The sequence below is a fragment of the Bos grunniens genome, chromosome 8 (assembly GCF_055505025.1).
Source record: "Bos grunniens cultivar Pamir isolate PY7600 chromosome 8, Bosgru_T2T1.0, whole genome shotgun sequence".
In the NCBI taxonomy this organism is placed as follows: domain Eukaryota; kingdom Metazoa; phylum Chordata; class Mammalia; order Artiodactyla; family Bovidae; genus Bos; species Bos grunniens.
This window is the reverse complement of record NC_141172.1, coordinates 44,961,592-44,986,751: the sequence shown is the minus strand read 5'-3', so window position 1 is coordinate 44,986,751 and position 25,160 is coordinate 44,961,592. Positions and strand designations below refer to the sequence as shown.

Genomic DNA, 25,160 nt, shown 5'->3' with positions numbered 1-25,160 from the left:
GATATATCTTCCCTGTCTGCCAGATATTTCTATACGAGGCCTCAGTCCTGGGCTTCATTTTAGACCACTATTTTATTTTTTTCATTTTTGCCCATCTCTCTTTTATTTTTAAACCTTACTTCTAATTATCTTTGTGTGCATATCTTTGTAAGCTCATTTAAATCCTTTTTGCACCTACATAATGAGCAATATAATAAACAGAAAGAATGATTTTAAATGCACGTACTGAATTACCTATCCCATGTGTGTAATATCCCACATGCAGTTCACTTTAGACACCTTAGTTTTCACATATCAGAATGTAGTAAACAACCCCTAGAAAGCTATTTCAGGTTTCCTTAGGAAACAGCACCATGTGGCATAACTCACCTACCCCAGTAGTGTGATCTCCCTTTGGTCCGGTGTAGGAGGTGGGAGTCTCTCCCCTTCTCCTCTGCCAACTGCTCCGGTTTCTTCTCTCCTGAGTAAATATACATTCATCTTGTTCGAAAGTACACTCTCCTGGTGGAAGTAGGAGCTTCTCTGCAAGGAAACAGCAGGTGTTGTGACTATTGAGGCTCTTTCAATGAATATATATTCCAAGGCTCACTGGAAACCCACACTAATGTGTGGTTATCATCTGGCCACATGCCCCACATAGAGAGGCAACCCACCTACCAGCACTCCAAGCCAAGCTCTTGCCTCTGGCTAGAGTCTGGACTTCACCCTGGTTCTGCCATAGCGGCAGAGAACAATCAGAAATCTAGATCCAAAAGTATTGGAATACTTTGAGAAAGAAACTTTCTCTGACTTGTGAATTTATTTGTATGAGTGAGATTGTAAAACTCTCTGACAATTGGAGGTATATTGCCTTTATGGAAACATAAAAATAATAAAATTGCAAGCAGGAGGTTTCTTCAGAAATCCAGAATGAGTGAAGGAAATCCTCAGAGCAAAGCTATAGTCACTTTGGAAGAGGGAGAGAATGTGAAAAAATTAAATGTGATTTTGGAGACATAGCTTAATACATGTGGAGCAGGTTACTGAATTTTTCTGTGTCTCGGCATTCTTATTTGTAATGTGGGAATATTAATGGTATCCACCTAAAGGGGCTGTGAGGATTAAATGAGATGATGTGTGTAAAACGTTTAGATGTAAAACTCAATAAATATTAGCTAAATAAATATTAGAACTTGGTGTTTTTCTACCTGGAGGCTTATTCTCCATTTACAAAAACAAATGTTTCTGTCTTTGGGTGCTATCTTCAATAACTCTAATAATGATTATATTAGAGTGGCGCCACTTCCCAACTTCCTGGGAACTTCTTTGGCTGAACTTGGTTCTACCTTCCTACATCTAGATTCTCCAATAAACAACCCATCTTTTCCTTCTCTAGCATGATAATTATTTTACTTCATTTTGTTTTACATACACTACAAGCTAATGAAGGTTCATTCTCTTTTCTATGCCTTGAGTGTAGAGATTTTTATCTTGTTTTATGTTGTCCTTGCAGCACCACACAAATCAAGGGACTACAAACAAATTGTCTTTTAATTAAATAAACATGGAGATTATTCTCCAGTGCCAAATAGATACCACAATATGCCTGCTGGTTAAAGAAATGGATACCTTGTGACTTAGGATGCAGTGGTAATTAATAGATAGATACAAATGATCTGCTGCCGCTGCTAAGTCGCTTCAGTCATGTCTGACTCTGTGTGACCCCATAGTTGGCAGCCCACCAGGCTCCCCCATCCCTGGGATTCTCCAGGCAAGAACACTGGAGTGGGTTGCCATTTCCTTCTCCAATGCATGAAAAGTGAAAAGTGAAAGGGAAGTCGCTCAGTTGTGTCCGACTCTTCGCGACCCCATGGACTGCAGCCTACCAGGCTCCTCCGTCCATGGGATTTTCCAGGCAAGAGTACTGGAGTGGGGTGCCACTGCCTTCTCCGATCTGGGTGGAGATACCCATAATTTTCTCATTAGAGATAATGTCCAACACATAGCCATAATATTTGTCACTATCATCAATGCTCAGTCCATTGTTTCATTGTCATTTAATCCACTTAGAAAATATTTATTTTATTATGATTTAGAAATGATATGCTTAGCCTAGTATATGTATAATAACAATTTCATCAATATAGCTTGAAAATCTGCATTCAAGTAAGGCAAGTAAGGTAATCATAACAAGAGTAATTATCAGAGGGTATCTGTTTTCAAAGCACTGCTTTGTGCCAGGTCCAAGGCTAGGGAGTTTATATGTGTTATCCTCACTACTCAAGTAGGTATTACCATCTCTCTTATAGATGAGAATATAGGGGTCAAGTCATGTGCAAAGTCATACGTTGTATTTAAGTCATCACTTCTAAATGAGAGAGGCACTTCTGGCAAGAAAAGCAAAGGACAGACTAGCAGAGATTAAATCCATGTGGTGTATTATTAGAGAAACAGGACATGCCATGAATTGGCCAGGGAAACAAAGAAAGCTGAAATGACAGTCATCTTACCTGGAGACCAGCAGCTTCCCAATTCTATTGTAATGTCATCCAAGGCCACTAGACCACAGTCCCATAAACTTTTGCACAGGCTCATGAAAACCACCTGCAATGAAGAAAAATAAAACTATGAGTTCAGTTAACTGAAAATTGGAAACTCTTACATCCTGGGATGTACATAGCACAACAGGAGTACGGAAGCAAGCTACAAGCCTGTCTTCATTGTCTGTGAAGTACAGATACAGTGGCATGAGTAATGGTTAACCATTTATATATGACCCGAGAATCACTTATTTTTTTCATCAGAGTCAAGCTCGCAATGATATAGTGTATACACTAATGCTGAAATTAGTTTGCATTCTTTAAAGAACTGAGAGAGGAAAGCACGAGGTTAACTGGGTGACAGAGAAAAACCTGTCAGCTTTTAAGTATTTTCCCCCAAATAGTCCACAAAGTGTATACAGGGTTGATGGCAGTCCAGGCATTTTTACAAACATTTCCAGTGCAAACACTACTGATTTTTTGGAAGTGACTTTCTTACAATGTGGTTCTTTCATCTGGTGAATGAAGTCTCAGTGATTTGCCACCTGAAGACTCAAGTTCCATTTCCAAAGTAAAGATCTACATCCCTGAGTGTTATCACTAATAAAAGCCCTAAATGCAGTTATTTTATCAAGTCAAACATTTTGCATGTGAAGGAAAAATAAATCTCTTCAACAAATTATTAAGTTCTTTGTGCCAAAAAAAGAGAAAAGTCCTGGATTTCTTAAATCAATTTAAAAGTCTCCTCTTCATATATAGGATGAGCAAAGAGTACTTTTCAAAACATTTTTGTTAGATTTTCACTGCACTTTGCAGTGTACAAAGTTGCTTCACATGTATAACCTAATGTTTAATGAGCACAAAGTCTCTAGTCCATGTTCAGCCCCTCAAATACAAATCTTAATTCAAAAACAAAAAGATACAACGAAAGAACAACCCAAATTATGAGCAACGAGAACATTTGATTTTTTTAGGTTCTTAAACCTAAAAATCCTAAAAAATTTTTTTAGGTTCTTAAACCTTTTTTAGGTTCAGGATACAATGTCTTCAATTTACCTGTGTTATTAGTAGGATCCCTTTGGTCTTTGATGATCAGAGCCACCAGAATATAGAATTTATTTAAAAAGAAGCTGAAAACATCACATGACAGTTTATCACTATGCAAAATATAAAATGTCTTAGGCCAATATCTTCAGAATAACTAATTATAAGATGTGTAAAAGTTTACTGAACTGGATTCATATTACTATAAATTATAAGAAAAAGACAGTTTAGAGATGTAATAATACATAGCTATGTGTGTGTGTGTTAGTAGCTCAGTCATGTCTGACTCTGCAATGCCATAAACGGTAGCCTGCCACACTCTGTCCATGAAATTCTCCAGGCAAGAATACTGGAGTTGGTTGTTATTCCTTTCTCCAGGAGATCTTCCTGACCCAGGGATAGAAACTGGTCTCCTGTGTTGCAGGCAGACTTTTTACCATCTGAGCCACCAGGGAAGCCCTAATATATAACCATATGTATCAATATTTACAAAGAACGAACTAAAAGGGATGTTTCGGTTTTTTTCATTTAACTTTTGTTAATTTTCTTATTCTTAAAGATTATAGGGATGATCTGACTATGTAAAATATATTATTTGCAGGATTTATACATAGGAGCTTAGTCTCCATTTATAAAGCAGAGGTCTATGTCATCAGCCCTGAGTGCAATTCCATTTTTATCAGCAATTTTTCTTGTTCTATGGGAAGGAATAGTAATCTGCCTTGTAATTTACTGAATTAATTGTGCTTCAGAGAAAAATCTTGGCTTTCTTTTCCTTTGGCAGCTTTAAAGTCTATTTTTGACATAAATAGTGAAAAAGCACTTTTTCAAAAAGATTCTGTGGTACTGAAATGATTCACCATGTAAATTATTACCTAAATAAGACTCAAACATATGGCATGTAAACATATCCTAAAGAGGAGAAATGTTATCATGCTTTCACATGTTTACTACACCATTATTTTATAATGATCATAAAACCAAGGAAGCAAGCAAACAACCCAAGATTTCAAAAACAGAAGAAATACACAAATCATGGTGCTGCAATCTAAAAAACAGGCCATTATTAACTCTGATAATTTGAAAATAGTATTTAGTAGTAGAGAATATATTCCTCTCATAATGTTAAGTGATGAAAGCCGCTGATAATAAAATTAAAATAAAATGAGATAAATTACATCTAACTCATCTAAAAATACATAGGAAAAAAACCATGAAAATTTACTAAATATATAACACTTTTATTAGGTTTGAGAAACTATGGATATTGAATAGAATTTCCTTTTAGTTTCTAAACATTCTTCAATTTTGTTATATTTACAATTGAGAAAAAAGAAGGAATCAAGATACCTATAATTAAGTTGTGAAATAATGGGCTACTCTTTTTCAGATTGGCATTGTTTATTATAGTAGCTATGAGGACACGTGGCTATTGAAATTAAGTAAAATTAAACATTTTCTTTCCTTAGGTGTCCTAACCACATTTCAAGTACCCGATAGCCACATATAACCAGTGATCAAGTGAGTTGGTCATAGCAGATTTGTAACATTTTCTCATTGCAGAAAGTTCCACCGGATAGAGCTTCGTTTTGGACATTCCTAACAGATTTGTGAACTGTCTTAGTGGGTTAAGTGAAACATTAAAGATATTCTGGACAACAGCAGGCCACTAAGTAATCACTGTCTTAGAACTCTTTCCACACTTAAGAGTACTGGCCAGACCACTTGTTGTTTCATCTGATGTCTGACGAAAGATTCACAGTCTGCTACGTACTATATTCAAACTATGGCCTCAAAGAGCAGAATTATTAGGCAGCTGTCTATCAGCATTCCAACACACAAAAGAAACCTGACAAGATCACTTGTTTGCTCTAACACGTTGGATTTCCACTCTGCTATTAATAGCGAGGATAATGTCAGTTCCTATTCTTGTGCTGCCATCTTTCATTTTGAGGGCTACTTGAGGTGGAGAGGTTATTTTAGGGTAGTTGATGACTGGGTAAGCTTATGACTGGGCCTGGCTGCAATAGACAAAGAGAAAGTCAAACATTTTGGTCTGTTCTTAAGAACTCTGTCCTGGGTCCTATTAAGAATGTGACAAGAAAAAAATTCGCCATAGTCTAAATTCTTAAGGGGACTGACCTCTTGTTTAATTACAGACCTTTTTTTTAAAAAAAAAAAAAAAAGTGTTTATTTCATTTTAGGCAGTATTTCAAAGCAGACAGTACCTCTAAAGACTGGGAAAAAGATCTCGGGCAACTCAAATGTATACTAGTATCTATTTGAAAGAGAAGAGGGACAAAGTAAACTGCTGTCCCTTAGACAGATCTTGATTTTATGCAAACCTCTTAAAAGTTAGGAGCAAATTAGATTTGTGTAAATCAGTTTGTTTTAGTGTACTAAAGGTTCTACTCCTGTGGGGACTAGTGATACATTAAAATTTTTGCTTTGATAGAGAATATTAATTGCTGAAAAAACTTAGCTAGACAATTTTGGAAGGCAAATAGGCAGTGAATGGAGAGCTATAAACACACATTTGCAAACAAATCATTTTAAATATAGTCAAGTAAGGTTAAAAAACATGATTTAACTTACTTTTTTATCATACTAAAAATAGACATTATACATGCTCATTTATCTACAGTAAGGTGTTCCAATCTTAGCACTCCTGATGTTTTGGGTCAGATAATTTTTTGTTGTGAGGGATGCCCTGTGCATTGCAGGATGTTAAGCGTTCCTGGTCTCTACTCACTAGATACCAATATCACTCCCCAGATCATAACAATAAAAAAATATCTCCAGACATTTTCCCTTGGGGAAATGTCATGCCCAGACATGCCTCTTGGGGAATGGGGGGGCCAGGGAAAAATTTTGTCTGGCTGAGAACCACTGGTTAAGGGTAGCAGAAAACTGTGTGGATTATCAAACCCCATTTGCTAAATTCCTATTATGTGTAGTCCCTATGTGAGGCACTTTCAGATTTGTTACCTCCTTTTGGATTCTCAGTTTCAACCTGTTCATTCTCCCCAGTCAGTTGTTTATATTTTAAAAGCGGACTAGATTGAATTAGTCTGCTCTTCCTCACACCATCAGGTGGTAGTTCTAATGAGCATGAAATATCCTTAAGCCCTAGAAACAAAAGGCAAAGGAACAAAACAGCAAGGGAGATGAACTAACTCTCCAGCTGAATAATCATCACCAAGTCAATCAGGGCTTCACTGTTTCAATTTCCTGTTTCAAAAAAATTCAAATTGTCAAAGGGGAATAGAATCTCTTCTTTGTTTTCACTCCTCTCTCTTTCAAAAAAGAAAGATCTACTCCCTTAAAATAATATAATGACAGGGAGCAGATCTGAAGGGTTAGGGTAACTGAGCAAACTTTCCTCATAATATACAAATTATAATTCTCTCTTAAAGTTATCTTTTTTTTTTTTTTCCTCAAGGAGTGGGAACAGTGGAGTGGAGGGGGAGTCTGTACAGACATCCAGCTACAAGGCTGCCTTAGTCAGATGGTCTAGACTGCTGCTAAACCAGTAAAAGTCCAGAGAAGTTCCTGGTTAAAGCATGAGGGAGAGAAAAAAGTAGAGAAACAGATAAGTCAGGAACTTATTTTCTCAAACCAAATCAAGCTGGATTTTTAAAAAAATAATTAGGATTACTAATTTTAACTTTATTAAGTGTCATAGTTTAAGTGGTACCCAACACAATAAATAGGATTTTGCTGAGGGAGGGAAGAAATGAAGCTTTGCAGGGAACTGTGGAATATATAACCACAAACTTTTGTTAAAAGTTAAAAAAATATGGTTAGTATTAAACAGCTCAACATTAGCTGAATTGGCTGGTTTTTCACTGTCTTTTAAAGTACTGGGCTGGCCAAAAAGTTTGTTCGGGATTTTCCACTGGAAAATCCTCAATGAACTTGTTGGCCAACCCAATAGTTTCATGGCCTTCTGGAGACACATGGTTGGCCAGATTGCTGGATTAATCCACCACCTACTTTACCAATTGAAGAGCCCAAATTGGACCTATAATTAGAATGTAAATGATAGTTTCCAGAAATGGCCTCCTATCTTCACATAGAAACATTTCAATTCTACGCCAACAATACCATAAAATACTCAAGTTCACAAAACAAACTTAGGTTGTTATAAGTGGTAGACCTCAATAATTTACCAGAGGGTTTGATTCTGGGTTAAATTTAACTTCTCTTTTGATGAAGTTTGAAGTCTTTTGGGATCACTTGCACAGATAAATGTGGAAATGGTGACTACAGAGTTGGTAGAATTCACTAAATTACTATAATCCAGTCAGTGAAGTTCCAGAGCCCTTCATTAAAATGGTATTGACACAACTGCAGGATATACTATACTGTATAATGCAGCTGCATTCATTTAACAATTTGACAGTAAATTGTAAGAGAATTAAAACAATAAAAAATAACAAAGCAAAACAAAAATTCTGACATTAGACACTTGGCTAAAAGGATGGAATTTTCACAGATCCCTAAGGACAGACTGAGTGGAGCTTTATCTAGTAAAATGAGTGTAAGACTTTAATATTTTTAGAATCCCAGCCATGTTTGGGGAAATAGTTGCTGAACTGTAATAGCATGCCTCCTGCAGATACTATATTTGGTCTTCAGATCCCACAAAAGGCAGAATGACCATGTGTTTTTAAATAAGTCTTTAGCTGACCAACCCTTTTTCTTAAAAGATCCATCTGGTTTTGGTTTTTTCTTTTTTAAAAGACCCATCTGATTTAATTCTGCTCTTGGCTTTCACAAGCAACAAAGGTTGAGCAGCTTCCAGCTTTACCCAGCATGAGTCCTTCTGCTCAGAGAAGTCTTCCGTTCTAGGGTAGAGGGCACCCTGTGGTAGATTTGCAGACCTGCAGCCAAAGATTTTCATGGCTGTTTGGGTGGTAAACACCCACATAACTCAGTTCACTGATTTTAGAAATCAACATTATTTTCAAATCATTTGGTCACAGAAAAGGGAACGGAGACCTCAGAAGAGACCTCAGAATCAGATATTTTTTAGAATGAGGAAAAGAGAGACCCTATGATATGAGCTCAAGGTCATACAATAGCCAGCTGTAGATCTAAGCATGAAATATCATACTCTGAATGTCTGATAGAGCATATTTCATTATGCCAATCAGCTCATTTTCTCCTTTTCACTTTAGGTATTTTAAAATATGATTACGAAAGACTTGAAACTCTCCAATTAACAGCATAATTAATAGCAGTGGACAAGTATGTCTCTGACCAGCATTTAGAACTAGCTTCCAGTCATTTTGCCTTATGTATGTTATAAACAGTTTTTGGTCATCTGGTGCCAGAATCTAATCTTACATCAGATGGGACTAAATTTCATGGCTGATGATTGCTGAAACCTCTCCTCTCCACAGGAGATGCTCCCTCACCTCAGTGATATCCTTCTCTCTCTTAGCTGATGACCTTATATTTGCCCCACGTGGAAAATTTACTCCACACAGAAAAAAATGAGGAAAAAATACCCTCAACTCCCCACATCTACACCTTCAATCTTATCTTCATTTGCACTCATTTTCACTTCCTTTCGTTTGTTTTGGAAGCAAGGTCTGTCTAACTCCAAAGTTCATGTTCCTCTTTTTCTGGGACATAGATCCTGTACAATCCTGACAACTAGTATTGGGGGTCTAAATGGAAAATAAACGTGAAAAGCCTCTGAAAAAAGAACATCAGACAAAAGCAAGATGGTATCTAATTCCACACCAAAGTAATGAGGACATAATTACATATAATATTCCTATAAACCTTTCATCATCAGTAAAGGAAATAGGTGTGAATGCCTTCCTCAACATACAATGTGGTTTATCTCTGGTCAACCTTCCTTAGGGAGGACCTGTAGTTAAACACTTCCCTGACCAACATAATGTAAGGACCAATTTATTTATTATGGATGGAGATCAAAATACAGACCTATTGTGGCTACTTGGATGGAGATACAAAATGTCAGTCTTTCCAGAAGACTCAGAGAATGCAATCAGCTGCAAAAAAGGTGAAATCTATGTTTTTGTCTGGACTCTCAAGGGCTCACCCCTGCTCTGTATGAATTTTTCTGGGTCAGGAGAAGACAGTGACTTTAACTAATACCCAAATAATGACTTCACTCTGCTTGTGTATGAACCATAGAGACAGTTGTGTGTCTAATTTTCATTGATTCCCAGGGCAAAGTGGAGATTCTTGATGCAGGGCTGTGACTAAAATCTCAAATAATGTTAAGCCCCTTTTAGCTGTGTCATGAATTATTTAACCAACATCTACAATTATGCTGATTTCACAAGCTAGCAAGGGAATGCCCCAAACCCTTCAAGCTAGGCTTCAACAGTATGTGAACAGAGAACTTCCAGATATACAAGCTAAATTTAGAAAAGACAGAAGAACCAGATATCAAATTGCCAAAATCCATTTGATTACAGAAAAAGTAAGAGAATTTCAGAAAAGTATCTCCTTTTGCTTCATTGACTACACCAAAGCCTTTGACTGTGTGGATCACAGCAAACTGTGAAAAATGCTTAAAGAGATGGGAATACCAGGCCACCTTACCTGCCTCCTGAAAAACCTGTATGCAGGTCAAGCAGCAACAATTAGGACCAGACAAGGAACAATGGACTGGCTCCAAATTGGGAAAGGAGTACGTCAAGGCTGTATATTGTCACCTTGCTTATTTAACTTATATGCAGAGTACATCAAGCAAAATGCCAGGCTGGATGAATCACAAGCTGGAATCAAGATTGCTGGGAGAAACAGCAACAACCTCAGATATGCAGATGATATTTCTACCCTAATGGCAGAAAGCAAAGAGGAACTAAAGAGTCTCTTGATGAAGGTGAAAGAGGAGAGTGAAAAATCTGGCTTAAAATTCAACATTCAAAAAACCAAGATCATGGCATCTGGTCCCATCACTTCATGGTAAATAGATGGGGACAAAATTGAAACAGTGGCAGATTTTCTTTTCCTGGACTCTAAAATCATTGCAGAGACTTCAGCTATGAAATTAAAACATGCTTGCTCCTTGGAAGAAAAGCTTTGACAAGTCTAGATAGCATATTAAAAAGCAGAGACATAATTTGCCAACAAAGATCCATCTAGTCAAAGCTATGGTTTTTCCAGTAGTCATGTATGGATGTGAGAGGTGGACCATAAAGAAGGCTGTGCTGTGCTGTGCTTAGTTGCTCAGTCAAGTCTGACTCTTTGTGATTCCATGGACTGCAGCCCTCCAGGATCCTCTGTCCATGGGAATTCTCCAGGCAAGAATACTGGAGTGAGTTGCCATACCCTCCTCCAGGGGATCTTCCCAACCCAGGGATCAAACCCAGGTCTTCCACATTGCAGGCAGATTCTTTACCAGCTGAGCCACCAGAGAAGCCCAAGAATACCAGAGTGGGTAGCCTATCCCTTCTCCAGTGGATCTTCCTGACCCAGGAATCGAACTAGGGTCTCCTGCACTGCAGGCAGATTCTTTATCAGCTGAGCTACAGGGAAGCCCAAAGAAGGCTGAGCACCAAAGAATTGTTTTTGAACTGTGATGCTGGAGAAGACTTTTAAAAGTCCCTTGGACAGCAAAGAGATCAAGCCAGTCAATTCTAAAGGAAATCAATCCTGAATATTCATTAGAAGGACTGATGCTGAAACTGAAGCTCCAATAATTTGGCCACCTGATGTGATGAGCCAACTCATTGGAAAAGACTCTGATGCTGGGAAAGATTGAGGGCAGGAAGAGAAGGGAGTGACAGAGGATGAGATGGTTGAATAGCATCACTGACTCAATGGACATGAGTTTGAGCAAACTCCAGAAGATAGTGAAGGACAGGGAATCCTGGTATACTGCAGTCCATGGGATCACAAGGAGTCAGACATGATTCAGTGACTGCACAACAACAGATAGATGGGCTTCCCTGGTAGCTCAGTTGGTAAAGAATCCACCTGCAATGCAGGAGACCTAAGTTTGATCACTGGGCTGGGAAGATTCTTTGGAGAAGGAAATGGCAACCCATTCCAGTACTCTTGCCTGGAAATCCCATGGACAGAGGAATCTGGAGGGCTACAGTCCAGGGAGTCGCAAGCACAACAGCTGGACATGACTGAGCAACTAAACCACCACCACCATACACTACATAGCAGTTTCCAGTTTCTCAATATTACTAACAGTGCTTGATAAATGTGGTAGGTAAATCTCTGTACATAACTATGATCATTTCCTTATGATAAATCCCTAGAATTGTTTTGTCTAAAAATTTGCATAATTGGGTCTTTCTTTTTGGTACATATAATTTAATTGTCATCTAGTAATATTATATTGAGCTTCCCAGGTGGCTCAGTGGTAAAGAATTCACCTACCAGTGCAGGAGTCACAGGTTTGATTCCTGGATCAGAAGATCCCCTAGAGGAGGAAATGGCAACCCATTCCAGTATTCTTGCCTGGAAAATCCCATGGACAGAAGAGCCTGGTGGGCTACTGTCCATGAGGTCACAAAGAGTGGGACATGTCTTAGTGACTCAACAATATTACATCAATTTACCATCACACTAGAGCCTATGAGAATTTTTATTTCCTTGAATTCTCACCTCTCTATGGCAATACTTTATATATCACATACTTAAATATGTGGGATCCCCTGGTGGCTCAGATGGTAAAGAATCTGTCTGCAATGTGGGAGACATGGGTTCAATCCCTGAGTTATGTAGCTAAATACATAAATATTTAATAAATGTCTATAACTCATAGATTATATACATATATTTTGGGGCCTAAATGAAAGATCAATTTTTTAATTGATAAATTGAACAGTATGAATATGAATGCAGCTATTAATACAAATATACTTCTTCAAAGTATTATATTTAAAAAATATCTTTATCCATTTGATGGACAAATGTACTGTTTTGCTATTTTTCAGATTTCTTTGGTTATAAATTAAGTTGGACATGTTTGCATATTTATTTTCCAGTAGTAGCCCTTTTCTTCTTATTTGCCTGTATATATTCATTGCCCACTTTCCTATTGCTTAGTTCATCTGTTGCTTATTGATTTATTAGAGTAAATTTAAATCTTAAACATATTAGGAGTTTGTCATATATGTTGCAAACTTTTTTTTCTGGCTTGAAATTTGCCTTTCGGACATGTTTATTAGGCAATCCTTACTTGGAGAAAGAAATTAAGGGAGAACTAAATGTCTTGGCTTGGAGACTGAGATGAACTTGGCAGGCCACAAACAGTAATGATGGATTCTTGAGCATTGCATACATTCCCATGTAAGTTGATGTTGAACAGAAAATAGGACTTCATGACCCTTCAGGCTGTGGTGGCAGATGCCATTATGAAGAGGCTTGTAGACTGCCTGGAGAGAGACTTCCACTGGAGGTATGCACTGCAAAGAGAGACCACAAAGTTCCCAGAGAAAGCCATACAAGAGAGGGAAAAAAGATGGGAATATCTGTGCAAAAGTAAATAAGGTGTTCTTCCATGCAGGAAAGCAGAGAGTCTTCACTAATGTGTGAGTTGACAATTTCCAAGTAGTGAATTCAGCTTATACCTAGAGCTTATAGCAAATACCTAAATGATCTATGAGTTCAGAAAATCAGAGGATCTCCAGAGAATCTCAATGTGACCATTAAAGTCAATATTGTCATCCAAAATACTTGCAAAAAGGTAAAATGGTTGTCTGAGGAGGCCTTACAAATAGCTGTGAATAGAAGAGAAGCAAAAGGCAAAGGAGGAAAGGAGAGATATACCCATTTGAATGCAGAGTTCCAAAGAATAGCAAGGAGAGATAAGAAAGCCTTTCTCAGTGACCAGTGCAAAGAAATAGAGGAAAACAATAGAAAGGCAAAATCTAGAGATATCTTCAAGAAAATTAGAGATACCAAGGGAACATTTCATGCAAAGATGGGCTCAATAAAGGGCAGAAATGGTATAGACCTAACAGAAACAGAAGATATTAAGAAGAGGTGGAGATAATACACAGAAGAACTATACAAAAAAGATCTTCATGACCCAGATAGTCACAATGATGTGATCACCAACCAAGAGCCATACATCCTGGAATGCGAGGCCAAGTGGGCTTTAGGAAGCATCATTATGAACAAAGCTACTGGAGATGATGGAATTCCAGTTAAGCTATTTCAAATCCTAAAAGATAATGCTGTGAAAGTGTTGTACTCAATAAGCCAGCAAATTTGGAAAACTTAGCATTGGCCACAGGACTGGAAAAGGTCGATTCTCCAAGCCAAGCTTCAGCAATATGTGAACCATGAACTTCAGATGCTCAAGCTGGATTTAGAAAAGGCAAAGGAACCAGAGATCAAATTGCCAACATCCGTTGGATCATCAAAAAAGCAAGAGTTCCAGAAAATCATCTGCTTTATTGACTATGCCAAAGCCTTTGACTGTGTGGACCACAACAAATTGTGGAAAATTCTTAAAGAGATGGGACTACCAGACCACCTGACTTGCCTCTTGAGAAATTTGTATGCAGGTCAGGAAGCAACAGTTAGAACTGGAAATGGAACAACAGACTGTTTCCAAATAGGAAAAGGAGTACGTCAAGGCTATATATCATCACCCTGCTTATTTAACCTATATGCAGAGTACATCATGAGAAACGCTGGGCTGGATGAAGCACAAGCCAGAATCAAGATTGCCCGGAGAAATATCAATAACCTCAGATATGCAGATGACACCACCCTTATGGCAGAAAGTGAAGAAGAACTAAAGAGCCTCTTGATGAAAGTGAAAGAGGAGTAAAAAGTTGGCTTAAAACTCAACATTCAGAAAAAACTAAGATCATAGCATCCAGTTCCATCACTTCCTGGCAAATAGATGGGGAAACAATGGAATCCATGACAGAGTTTATTTTGGGGGGCTCCAAAATCACTGCAGATGGTGACTGCAGCCATGAATTTCAAAGATGCTTTCTCTTTGGAAGGAAAGTTATGACCAACCTAGACAGCATATTAAAAGGCAAAGACATTACTTTGCCAACAAAGGTCTGTCTAGTCAAAGCTGTGGTTTTTCTAGTAGTCATGTATGGATGTGAAAGTTAGACTATAAAGAAAACTGAGTGCTGAAGAATTTTGAACTGTGGTGTTGGAGAAGACTCTTGAGAGTCCCTTGGACTGCAAGGAGAGCCAACCAGTCCATCCTAAAGGAAATCAGTCCTGAATATTCATTGGAAGGACTGATGCTGAAGCGGAAACTCCAATACTTTGGCTACTTGATGCGAAGAGCTGACTCATTGCAAAAGACCCTGATTCTGGGAAAGTCAGGAGGAGAAGGGGACAATAGAGGATGATGACTGGATGGCATCACCGACTCAATGGACATGAGTTTGAGTGAATTCCAGGAGTTGGCGATGGACAGGGAGGCCTGGCGTGCTGCAGTCCATGGGGTTGCAAAGAGTTGGACACAACTGAGCAACTGAACTGAACTGACTGAAAATACTTGAGAAAAGATTCCCTAAAAATCCACCCATTATGAAATAACAGATTAGGAATTTGGAAGTGTGGAGGGTGGTAGTGTTCGTAGGCTCATAAATAACCTTTGGAATAAATATTTGCCTAAATTAGGAGAAGGCAATGGCACCCCACTCCAGTCCTCTTGCCTGGAAAATCCCATGGACGGAGGAGCCTGGTAGGCTGCAGTCCATGGGGTCGCTAAGGGTCGGACACAACTGAGTGACTTCACTTTCACTTTTCACTTACATGCATTGGAGAAGGAAATGGCAACCCACTCCAGTGTTCTTCCCTGGAGGATCCCAGGGATGGCGGAGCCTGGTGGGCTGCCGTCTATGGGGTCGCACAGAGTCAGACACAACTGAAGTGACTTATCAGTAGCAGTAAATTAAGCTTATTTATAAGACTATGGGGAAAGAATATCTCAGATATTTCCATTTTGCTGCAAGGATGAATGTGGTAATCCAGCAATATTCCATGAAATTGATTCCTTGGGAAAGTCATGTAAGAAGGCACTGGCGAAAACATCACCCTCATGTAAGCTGTGTTAGCAACTACCAGTTGTGCTAGTCAGTCTTTCCAGTCATTCCCCTATAAACTGATGTGAAACACAGAAGCCCAGCAACGAATATCTGAAAGAGAAAGAAAACCAGAGGAGATCAACTCTGCCTTACTCATATTTAAAGTCATTAATAATTCCTGTACTGACAACTGACACTGAGTTTTGCTTGGAAAAACTCAACAGTAGGCTCCTTTCCTGTACTTAGCTCCTCTATCCAATTTCACATTGAAACTTATTCCACTTGACGGTATAATTTTCCTGGCTCTGTATATGGAACTACCTTAATCTGTTCTAAAATGTGTTGATTATCTTGTCAGAAATTAACGATCCTGCTATTTCTACTTTGGACTCAGCTGTCCTGCATTAATTATGCTGGAACATTAATATCCTGGAGCAGCCATTTCCCAGAGTTCCCAGACATCATGAAATATGATAGGAAATTTATCTTTTCTCATATATCTTGTCTACACATTGGCTTTCTGGTTCCTTAGTCCCTTTATAGCAGGATGTCTCGTTATTAAATAGGCACCTAAATCTCTCCAGAAATTTACTAGACCTGCTCTTCTATCTGAGTGAACTGCTAAGTGTCATCTTTAAAAATTTCAGAACCTTAGATATTTTATATCTAGTGGCATTTCCATTATTAAAAGGCAAAGTGAAAAGGAAGATTTTAAAAGCAGAAATCCAAATCAAAGACTTAAATTTCATTGATGTTTTGCTAAAACAAAAAGATTATTGTGAGAGGAAATAAACAGAGAAAGCTATGCACAGGGACGGTGCTGCATGATATTAAAAAACATTTTTTTGACACTAAAATGCTTAAAAATATCTTAATGAAGGTCAAAGAGACTTAGCAGACATCAGGAAACATGTTTTCATTTCATAGAGAGGTGACATGACATTCTGATTTGCCAAATGTGCGCATGCGTGCTCAGTTGCTCAGTCACATCCAACTGTTTCGTAAACCCCAAGGACCAGAGTCAGCCAGCCTCCTCTGTCCAGGGATTTTCCAGGCAAGAATACTGTAGTGGGTTGCCATTTCCTCCCCTAGGGGATCTTCCCAACCCAGGGATGGAAACCACCTCTCCTGCACATCTCCAGCATTGGCAGATTCCTTACCATCTGAGCTACCTGGGAAGCCTCCTGATTTATCATTACTTGAAGCCAGGTCTTCTATTTCTGACTGGGATCTTTTTTGTATAATCTCAATCTAACAAAACTCAAATTAATGACTTGTACAGGATTCAAAGAGGAAGGGACTCTTGAGATGGACTCTGAGAGAAAGGTGATTTTCTCAGGTTGGTTCCTGCAGCGTGATCAATGAAAAATATTTGCTGTTGATAAATCAAAATTCTCCAAGCTAGGCTTCATCAGTACGTGAACTGAGAGCTTCCAGATGTTTAAGCTGGATTTAGAAAAGGCAGAAGAATCAGAAATCAAATTGCCAACATCCATTAGATCATAGAAAAAACAAGAGAATTCCAGAAAAACATGTACTTCTGCTTCATTGACTATGCTAAAGCACACTGTGTGGATCACAACAAACTGGAAAATTCTTAGAGAGATGGGAATATCAGACCACCTTACCTGCCTCCTGAGAAATCTGTATGCAGGTCAAGAAGCAATAGCTAGAACCCGACATGGAACAACAGACTGATTCCAAATTGGGAAAGGAGTACATCAAGGCTATATATTGGTCACCTTGCTTATTTAACTTGTATGCAGAGTACATCATGTGAAATGCTGGGCTGGATGAAGCACAAGCTGGAATCAAGATTGCTAGGGGAAATATCAATAATCTCAGATATGCAGATGACACCACACTTATGGCAGACAGTGAAGAGGAATTAAAAAGCCTATTGATGAAAGTGAAGGAGGAGAGTGAAAAAGTGGACTTAAAACTTAACATTCAAAAAATGAAGATCATGGCATCCAGTTCCAGCACTTCATGGTAAATAGATGGGGAAACAATGGAAACAGTGGCAGAATTTATTTTCTTGGGCCCCCAAATTGCTGCAGATGGTGACTGCAGCCATGAAACTAAAAGATGCTTGCTCCTTGGAAGAAAAGTTATGACCAACCTAGACAGCATATTGAAAAGCAGAGACATTACTTTGCCAACAAAGGTCCATCTAGTCAAGGCTATGGTTTTTCCAGTAGTCATGCATAGATGTGAGAGTTGGACCATAAATAAAGCTGAGTGCTGAAGAATTGGTGCTTTTGAACTGTGGTGTTGGGGAAGACTCTTGAGAGTCCCTTGGACTGCAAGGAGATCAAACCAGTCTATCCTAAAGGAAATCAGTCCTGAATATTCATTGGGAGGACTGATGCTGAAGCTCCAATATTTTGGTCACCTGAGGCGAAGAACTGACTCATTGGAAAAGACCCTGATGCTGGGAAAGATTGAAGGCAGGAGGAGAAGGGTGCAACAGAGGATGAGATGGTTGATGGCATCTCTGACTTGATGGACATGAGTCTGAGCAAGCTCCAGGAGTTGGAGATGGACAGGGAGGCCTGGCATGCTGCAGTCCATGGGGTCACAAAGAATTGGACATGACTGAGCAACTGAACTGAAATCCTTTGAAGAAGCAGTGGAGGAGTAAGGCAAGGATTTGAAGAATGACAAACTGCACTGGATCCTAGACAGTAACTGAAAACATTTTCCAAAGAGTTTGAAGACTAAAGGAATAGGATAGGGTGACAACTTAAATGGATAAAAAGGTGAAAGGAAGGTTTGCTGTTCATTTGTATGATCAATATTTGCTGCAAAGGACTAAAGAAATTAAAGATTTATGAGAGAGAGAACAATTTATGAAATCAGGGTGTCAGGATGGTGAAATCAAATAAACGACTGGTTGGTTTTGAATGAGAAACCAACTGTCAGAGTCAAAGAGATGCAGGTGAGGATTTGGAGAGAAACAAAATTGAAGGGGCTTGTTCTCAATGCCATCATTCTTTTGGGAGATGAACCCATGAGGTCACATCCTAAGAATGACACAGAGAAAATCAAGTTGGAGACTTGTGACTGAAATGGATCTGAATATCTGGGGTAAGGAATGAGAAAGGAAGTCAGTGAGAGATGATCTGAGTAAAAGACTTTCCCAGCAGCTTGGATCCAGTAGCATGGAGGGGACAGTGGAAACTAATCTTATTTTCTCCAGTTGTGCTGAAAAGCTCAGGGCAAAGAAGATGAAAATAGTTGCTGAGGTTTCCAGGGGTTCAGAGAACCAAGGAGGAAGAAGACAGAGGACCTGTGGATAGGAAGACTATGATGTGGAGGTGAGTGCTCCATGGACCATAGCACAGAATGAAGGCTTGAGAAACATGGAGGCTGTGTTGGGAGACAGGAAAAGGATCAGGAAAATCGAAAGGGCTGGGAAAACCTCATATCAGTCTTTGGGAATAGGGAAATGGTGTGATGAAAGTTGTTCCAAAGAAAAGAGTTACAGTTTTTGGTCTTAATAAAAGTCATCATAAAAAGCCTCAAACCAGACTCAGCATATATGTGTCTGTGTGTATCCTTATATCTACTCCAGCAGGTTATTTCTGCTTTTATTCAAATTCTTTGCAGGACCCATGGCACTGGGCTATAAGAGATTGCAGTTTATATGATTCAAAAGCAGAAACAGTTAATCTTCCTTCTTCCTGTGATTGATTTACATTGTTCTTCCTTGCCATCAACACATTTTCCTTGAAAGCTCAGTACCCTTTGAGTACCCACTCTGTTCTAGAAATTGTGTTACATTAGAAATCAAAAATAATAAATAAGATATAGGTCTCTGTTCTCCAGAAGCTTACAGTCTGATGTAAGCTAACGAAGACAGGTAGGTAAGGAGATAATTTCAGTATAATGCATGATGCTAGGATAGTTCAGTTCAGTTCAGTTGCTCAGTCATGTCCGACTCTTTGTGACCCCATGAACTTCAGCATGCCAGGCCTCCCTGTCCATCTCCAACTCCCAGAGTTTACTCAAACTCATGTCCATTGAGTCAGTGATGCCATCCAACTATCTCATCCTCTGTCATCCCCTTCTCCTCCTGCCTTCAATCTTTCCCAGCATCAGGGTCTTTTCCAAGAGTCAGCTCTTCACATCAGGTGGCCAAAGTATTGGAGTTTCAGCTTCAGCATCAGTCCTTCCTATGAATATTCAGGACTGATTTCCTTTAGGATGGACTGGTTGGATCTCCCTTGCAGTCCAAGGGACTCTCAAGAGTCTTCTCCAACACCACAGTTCAAAAGCTAGGATAGTAGTATTTCATTAAAAGGGGCTATACAAGGGGTCTATGTCATGTATTCTGAGAAAACTGCCACCTTACAAAAGGTTAAACAGGGTTCTTTAATGTAGAGCTTACCAGAGTTTCTAACATGTTACTGTGCAGGGCAAACCTTCCTATGTGTATGTGGAAGAGTAGAGATCTAGCATGCAAAATTTCTCCAACTCATTTGACCACATAACCTATTTTCAATAGAACAATTCAAGGGATTTGTACTCCATGGGACATACTCTGATAAGTGTCGACATATGGAAGCACTTTGAGACCCCAAAGTGACCCTTTGTGACCCCATGGACTATACAGTCCATGGAATCCTTCAGGCCAGAATACTGGAGTGGGTAGCCTTTTCTTTCTTCAGGGCATCTTCCCAACCCAAGGATCAAGCCCAGATCTCCTGCATTGTAGGTGGATTCTTTACCAGCTGAGCCACAAGGGAATTCCAACAGTACTGGAGTGGGTACCCTATCCCTTCTCCAGTGGGTCTTCTTGACCCAAGAATTGAACTGGAGTCTCCTGCATTGCAGGTGGATTCTTTACCAACTGAGCTATCAGGGAAGCCCGCTGACATAAAGTTCTTGCCTGGTTAAAGTAGGAAGTCAAGAAACCCCTGGAGTGACAGGCAAATTTGGCCTTGGAGTACAGAATGAAGCAGGGCAAAAGCTAATAGAGTTCTGCCAAGAGAATGTACTGGTCATAGCAAACACCCTCTTCCAACAACACAAGAGAAGACTCTACACGTGGACATCACCAGATGGTCGACACTGAAATCAAATTGATTATATTCTTTGCAGCCAAAGATGGAGAAGCTCTATACAGTCAGCAAAAACTTGACCAGGAGCTGACTGGCTCGGATCATGAACTCCTTATTGCCAAATTCAGACTGAAATTGAAGAAAGTGGGGAAAACTACTAGACCATTCAGATATAACCTAAATCAAATCCCTTATGGCTATACAGTGGAAGTGAGAAATAGATTTAAGGGACTAGATCTGATAGACAAAGTGCCTGATGAACTATAGATGGAGGCTCATGACATTGTACAGGAGACAGGAATCAAGACCATCCCCAAGAAAAAGAAATGCGAAAAAGCAAAATGGCTGTCTGAAGAGGCCTTACAAATAGCTGTGAAAAGATGGGAAGTGAAAAGCAAAGGAGAAAAGGAAAGATATAAGCATCTGAATGCAGAGTTCCAAAGAATAGCAAGAAGAGATAAGAAAGCCTTCCTCAGCAATCAATGCAAAGAAAGAGGAAAACAATAGAATGGGAGAGACTAAAGATCTCTTCAAGAAAATTAGAGATACCAAAGGAACATTTCATGCAAAGATGGGCTCGATAAAGGACAGAAATGGTATGGACCTAACAGAAGCAGAAGATATTAAGAAGAGGTGGCAAGAATACAAAGAAGAACTGTACAAAAAAGATCTTCACAACCCAGATAATCACGATGGTGTGATCACTGACCTAGAGCCAGACATCCTGGAATGTGAAGTCAAGTGGGCCTTAGGAACCATCACTACAAACAAAGTTAGTGGATGTGATGGAATTCCAGTTGAGCTATTCCAAATCCTGAAAGATGATGCTGTGAAAGTGCTGCACTCAATATGCCAGCAAATTTGGGACACTCAGCAGTGACCACAGGACTGGAAAAGGTCAGTTTTCATAAAAATCCCAAAGGAAGGCAATGCCACAGAATGCTCAAACTACCACACAATTGCACTCATCTCACACGCTAGTAAAGTAATGCTTATAATTCACCAAGCCAGACTTCAGCAATACGTGAACCATGAACTTCCAGATGTTCAAGCTGGTTTTAGAAAAGGCAGAGGAACCAGAGATCAAATTGCCAACATCCACTGGATCATCGAAAAAGCAAGAGAGTTCCAGAAAAACATCTATTTCTGCTTTATTGATTATGCCAAAGCCTTTGACTGTGTGGATCACAATAAACTGGAAAATTCCGAAAGAGATGGGACTACCAGACCACCTGACCTGCCTCTTGAGAAACCTGTATGGAGATCAGGAAGCAAAGTTAGAACTGGACATGGAACAACAGACTGGTTCCAAATAGGAAAAGGAGTACGTCAAGGCTGTATATTGTCACCCTGCTTATTTAACTTATATGCAGAGTACATCATGAGAAATGCTGGGCCAGAGTAAGCACAGCTAGAATCAAGATTGCCCGGAGAAATATCAATAACCTCAGATATGCAGATGACACTACCCTTATGGCAGAAAGTGAAGAGGAACTAAAGAGCCTCCTGATAAAAGTGAAAGAGGAGAGTGAAAAAGTTGGCTTAAAGCTCAACATTCAGAAAACTAAGATCATGGCAGCCGGTCCCATCACTTCATGGCAGATAGATGGGGAAACAGTTGAAACAGTGGCTGACTTTATTTTTCTGGGCTCCAGTGTCACTGCAGATGGTGATTGCAGCCACGAAATTAAAAGATGCTTACTCCTTGGGAGGAAAGTTATGACCAACCTATATGCCGTCTATGGGGTTGCACAGAGTCGGACACGACTGAAGTGACTTAGCATAGCATAGCATAGCATACAGCATATTAAAAAGCAGAGACATTACTTTGCCAACAAAGGTCCATCTAGTCAAGACTATGGTTTTTCCAGTGGTCATGTATGGATGTGAGAGTTGGACTGTGAAGAAAGCTGAGTGCCGAAGAATTGATGCTTTTGAACTTTTGGAGAAGATTCTTGAGAGTCCCTTGGACTGCAAGGAGATCCAACCAGTCCATTCTGAAGGAGATCAGTCCTGGGTGTTCATTGGAAGGACTGATGTTGAGGCTGAAACTCCAACACTTTGGCCACCTGATGCAAAGAGCTGACTCATTGGAAAAGACCCTGATGCTGGGAAAGATTGAGGGCAGGAGGAGAAGGGGACAACAGAGGATGAAATGGTTGGATGGCATTATCAACTTGATGGACATGGGTTTGGGTGGACTCCGGGAGTTGGTGATGGACAGGGAGGCCTGGTGTGCTGCGGCTCATGGGGTCGCAAAGAGTCGGACACACTGAGTGAGTGAACTGAACTGAACTGGTTTAAAAAAATGTATATTTTTTCAAACTGGCTATATGAAGGTTTTCTCTATATTCATAAATGACTTTTGAAGTTTGTTCTTTAATCTTACAACAGAATAAAGATGTAGATATGGAAGGGTTTACCATGCAGATGTTAATGACTACTGAGCTGATCATTAAGCCAGACCCAGATGAAAGAGTATGTCTGGTTACTCTCTTATTTATGGGCCATTTAACATGTTTTTTTTTCAAAAGAAATATTTAATGAGCATGATACTGAGTTTCTTCCAGTGCCTCTAATTAACAGACTACTTAATGATTTTTGTTAAAAGGAAAATTCGTTTCAAGTCAAAAGATATTGCAGGACCTAACATAGGTTCTTTAGTGACCAAGCATAATGTCACCCCAAGGATTTGAACATAAAGGCTAATATTTGTGCTTCATCATTACAGACTTTCTGACAATGACTCTAGTCTCTCCTGACATTTGACTTTCAGGAAAAGCATTCTGGAGTGAATTGTTCCCTTTCCTCGTGACTATCTCTGGTGTGTGAAAGTCTCAATGTAAGTCTTGATTACTGGTCTATATTTAGCAATGTGCCGAGGACAATCAGATCAAGAAAACCCATTTCATAGGACTTCTCTGGTGGTCCAGGGGTTAAGAATCTGCCTTGCAATGCAGGGGTCTTGGGTTAGATCCCTGGTCTGAGACTAAGATCCCACATGCTGTACAGTAACTATGCCCAAGTGCCACAACGAAAGTTCCTGCATGACAGAACGAAGACCCCACAAAGGCCCAAAGCAGCCAGATAAATACATTTTAAAAAAAGAAAAATGAAAACCATTTCATGATTCCTGATTTTTCAAAATGTTTCTAAAACATTAACAAGTATATTAGTTGATGATTATGTAAGCATAGCAGTCTGGTACTATCAAAATGAAGATTTAACTCGGGCCTGATTTTTAATTTAAAGAGAAGTTAAGGTACAGAATTAGTCACGTACTAAAGAGATGATACTTTGGCCACCTCATGCGAAGAGTTGACTCATTAGAAAAGACTCTGATGCTGGGAGGGATTGGGGGCAGGAGGAGAAGGGGACGACAGAGGATGAGATGGCTAGATGGCATCACCGACTCGATGGAGGTGAGTCTGGGTGAACTCCGGGAGATGGTGATGGACAGGGAGACCTGGTGTGCTGTGATTCATGGGGTCGCAAAGAGTCGGACATGACTGAGCGACTGAACTGAACTGAACTGAAAGAGATGATGCCTATGAATCCTTATGAGGATCAGAACCTAGAAAAAAAATTCCTGTAGTCTCTTTGTTCAAAAGAGACTAAAGAATTCTCTTTTCTCTCTCACTCTTGCTCTCTCTCCAGCTACATTTAATCAATGCCAATTACACGCCAGGTGCTACGCTGAGGGCTTTACATGCACCATAAGCCTATGAGGTAGGTACTATTAATACACCCATTTTGTATAAGAAAAGCCAGGCTCAGAGAGACTCACATAACTAGCCCCAAGTATAAAGGCATAAAAGCCAAAGAATCCACAGCCAAGTCTCAGGCATGATGCCATTCTTCCTTCTGCCCCACAGATCTCCTTTGTCTATGTTGAAGCACCTTGAATTTTGACCTTTGGAGCCAAAATTTTGACCTTGGAGCCTTGAATTTTGGCTCCTTGGAGCGAAAGTGATTTCTAAAATAGAACAACTGAGAGTCAATAATAAAGTTCCGGAAATCTTTGGAAGTCTTGAGTTAGGGCTGGTTTCTCCTCACCCGATCCTATACTTTTGACATAAGCCAGAAGAGAGCTAGGGGCATAAAGGCATAGTACAAAAGGCATGGCTTCTGGATTGAAAAAGACTTGGCGTTACCTCTCTGCTCTGCCTCTTAGTAACTGTGTGATGTTGAACAAGGTCCTTAATTTCCCTCATCTGTTAAATGGGAATATACAGCCTTCCTTCCTAAGGTGTTGTGGAACCAAATGAAGTAACGCATGTCGAATATTTAGCATAGCTCCTGGCACATGGAAAGCATTCAATGAAAGTTCCTAGTCCTGTTGGCAGCTGTGATATTATACATAATCCATCCATATGGCTATTTGGCTAGAATGATCTCAGGAAAATTCTTACCATTGCTACTATTCCTTAAATAGAAATATTAATATATATTATGCTATGCTATGCTATGCTGAGTTACTTCAGTCGTGTCCGACTCTGTGCGACCCCATAGAC

General features: G+C 39.5%; 1 protein-coding gene across 4 annotated transcripts in view; it reads right to left on the bottom strand.

Annotated features, from left to right (window-relative positions):
- The window catches only part of MAMDC2 (MAM domain containing 2), a 164,042-nt gene that overhangs the window by 21,727 nt on the left and 117,155 nt on the right, over positions 1-25,160 (bottom strand). For 2 of the 4 annotated variants that reach the window (XR_015169705.1, XR_015169704.1), the window contains exons 10-11: positions 2,490-2,583; positions 374-522 (exon numbers count right to left, since the gene is read on the bottom strand). Coding sequence is in view for 2 of the 4 variants with exons in the window: in XM_086415505.1 (XP_086271631.1) it covers positions 370-522; positions 2,490-2,583 (247 nt within the window). In the remaining 2 variants the exon portion in view is untranslated. Of the gene's footprint in view, positions 1-369; positions 523-2,489; positions 2,584-25,160 lie in introns of all 4 variants that reach the window. The other 2 variants (XM_086415505.1, XM_086415506.1) reach the window with 1 other exon arrangement.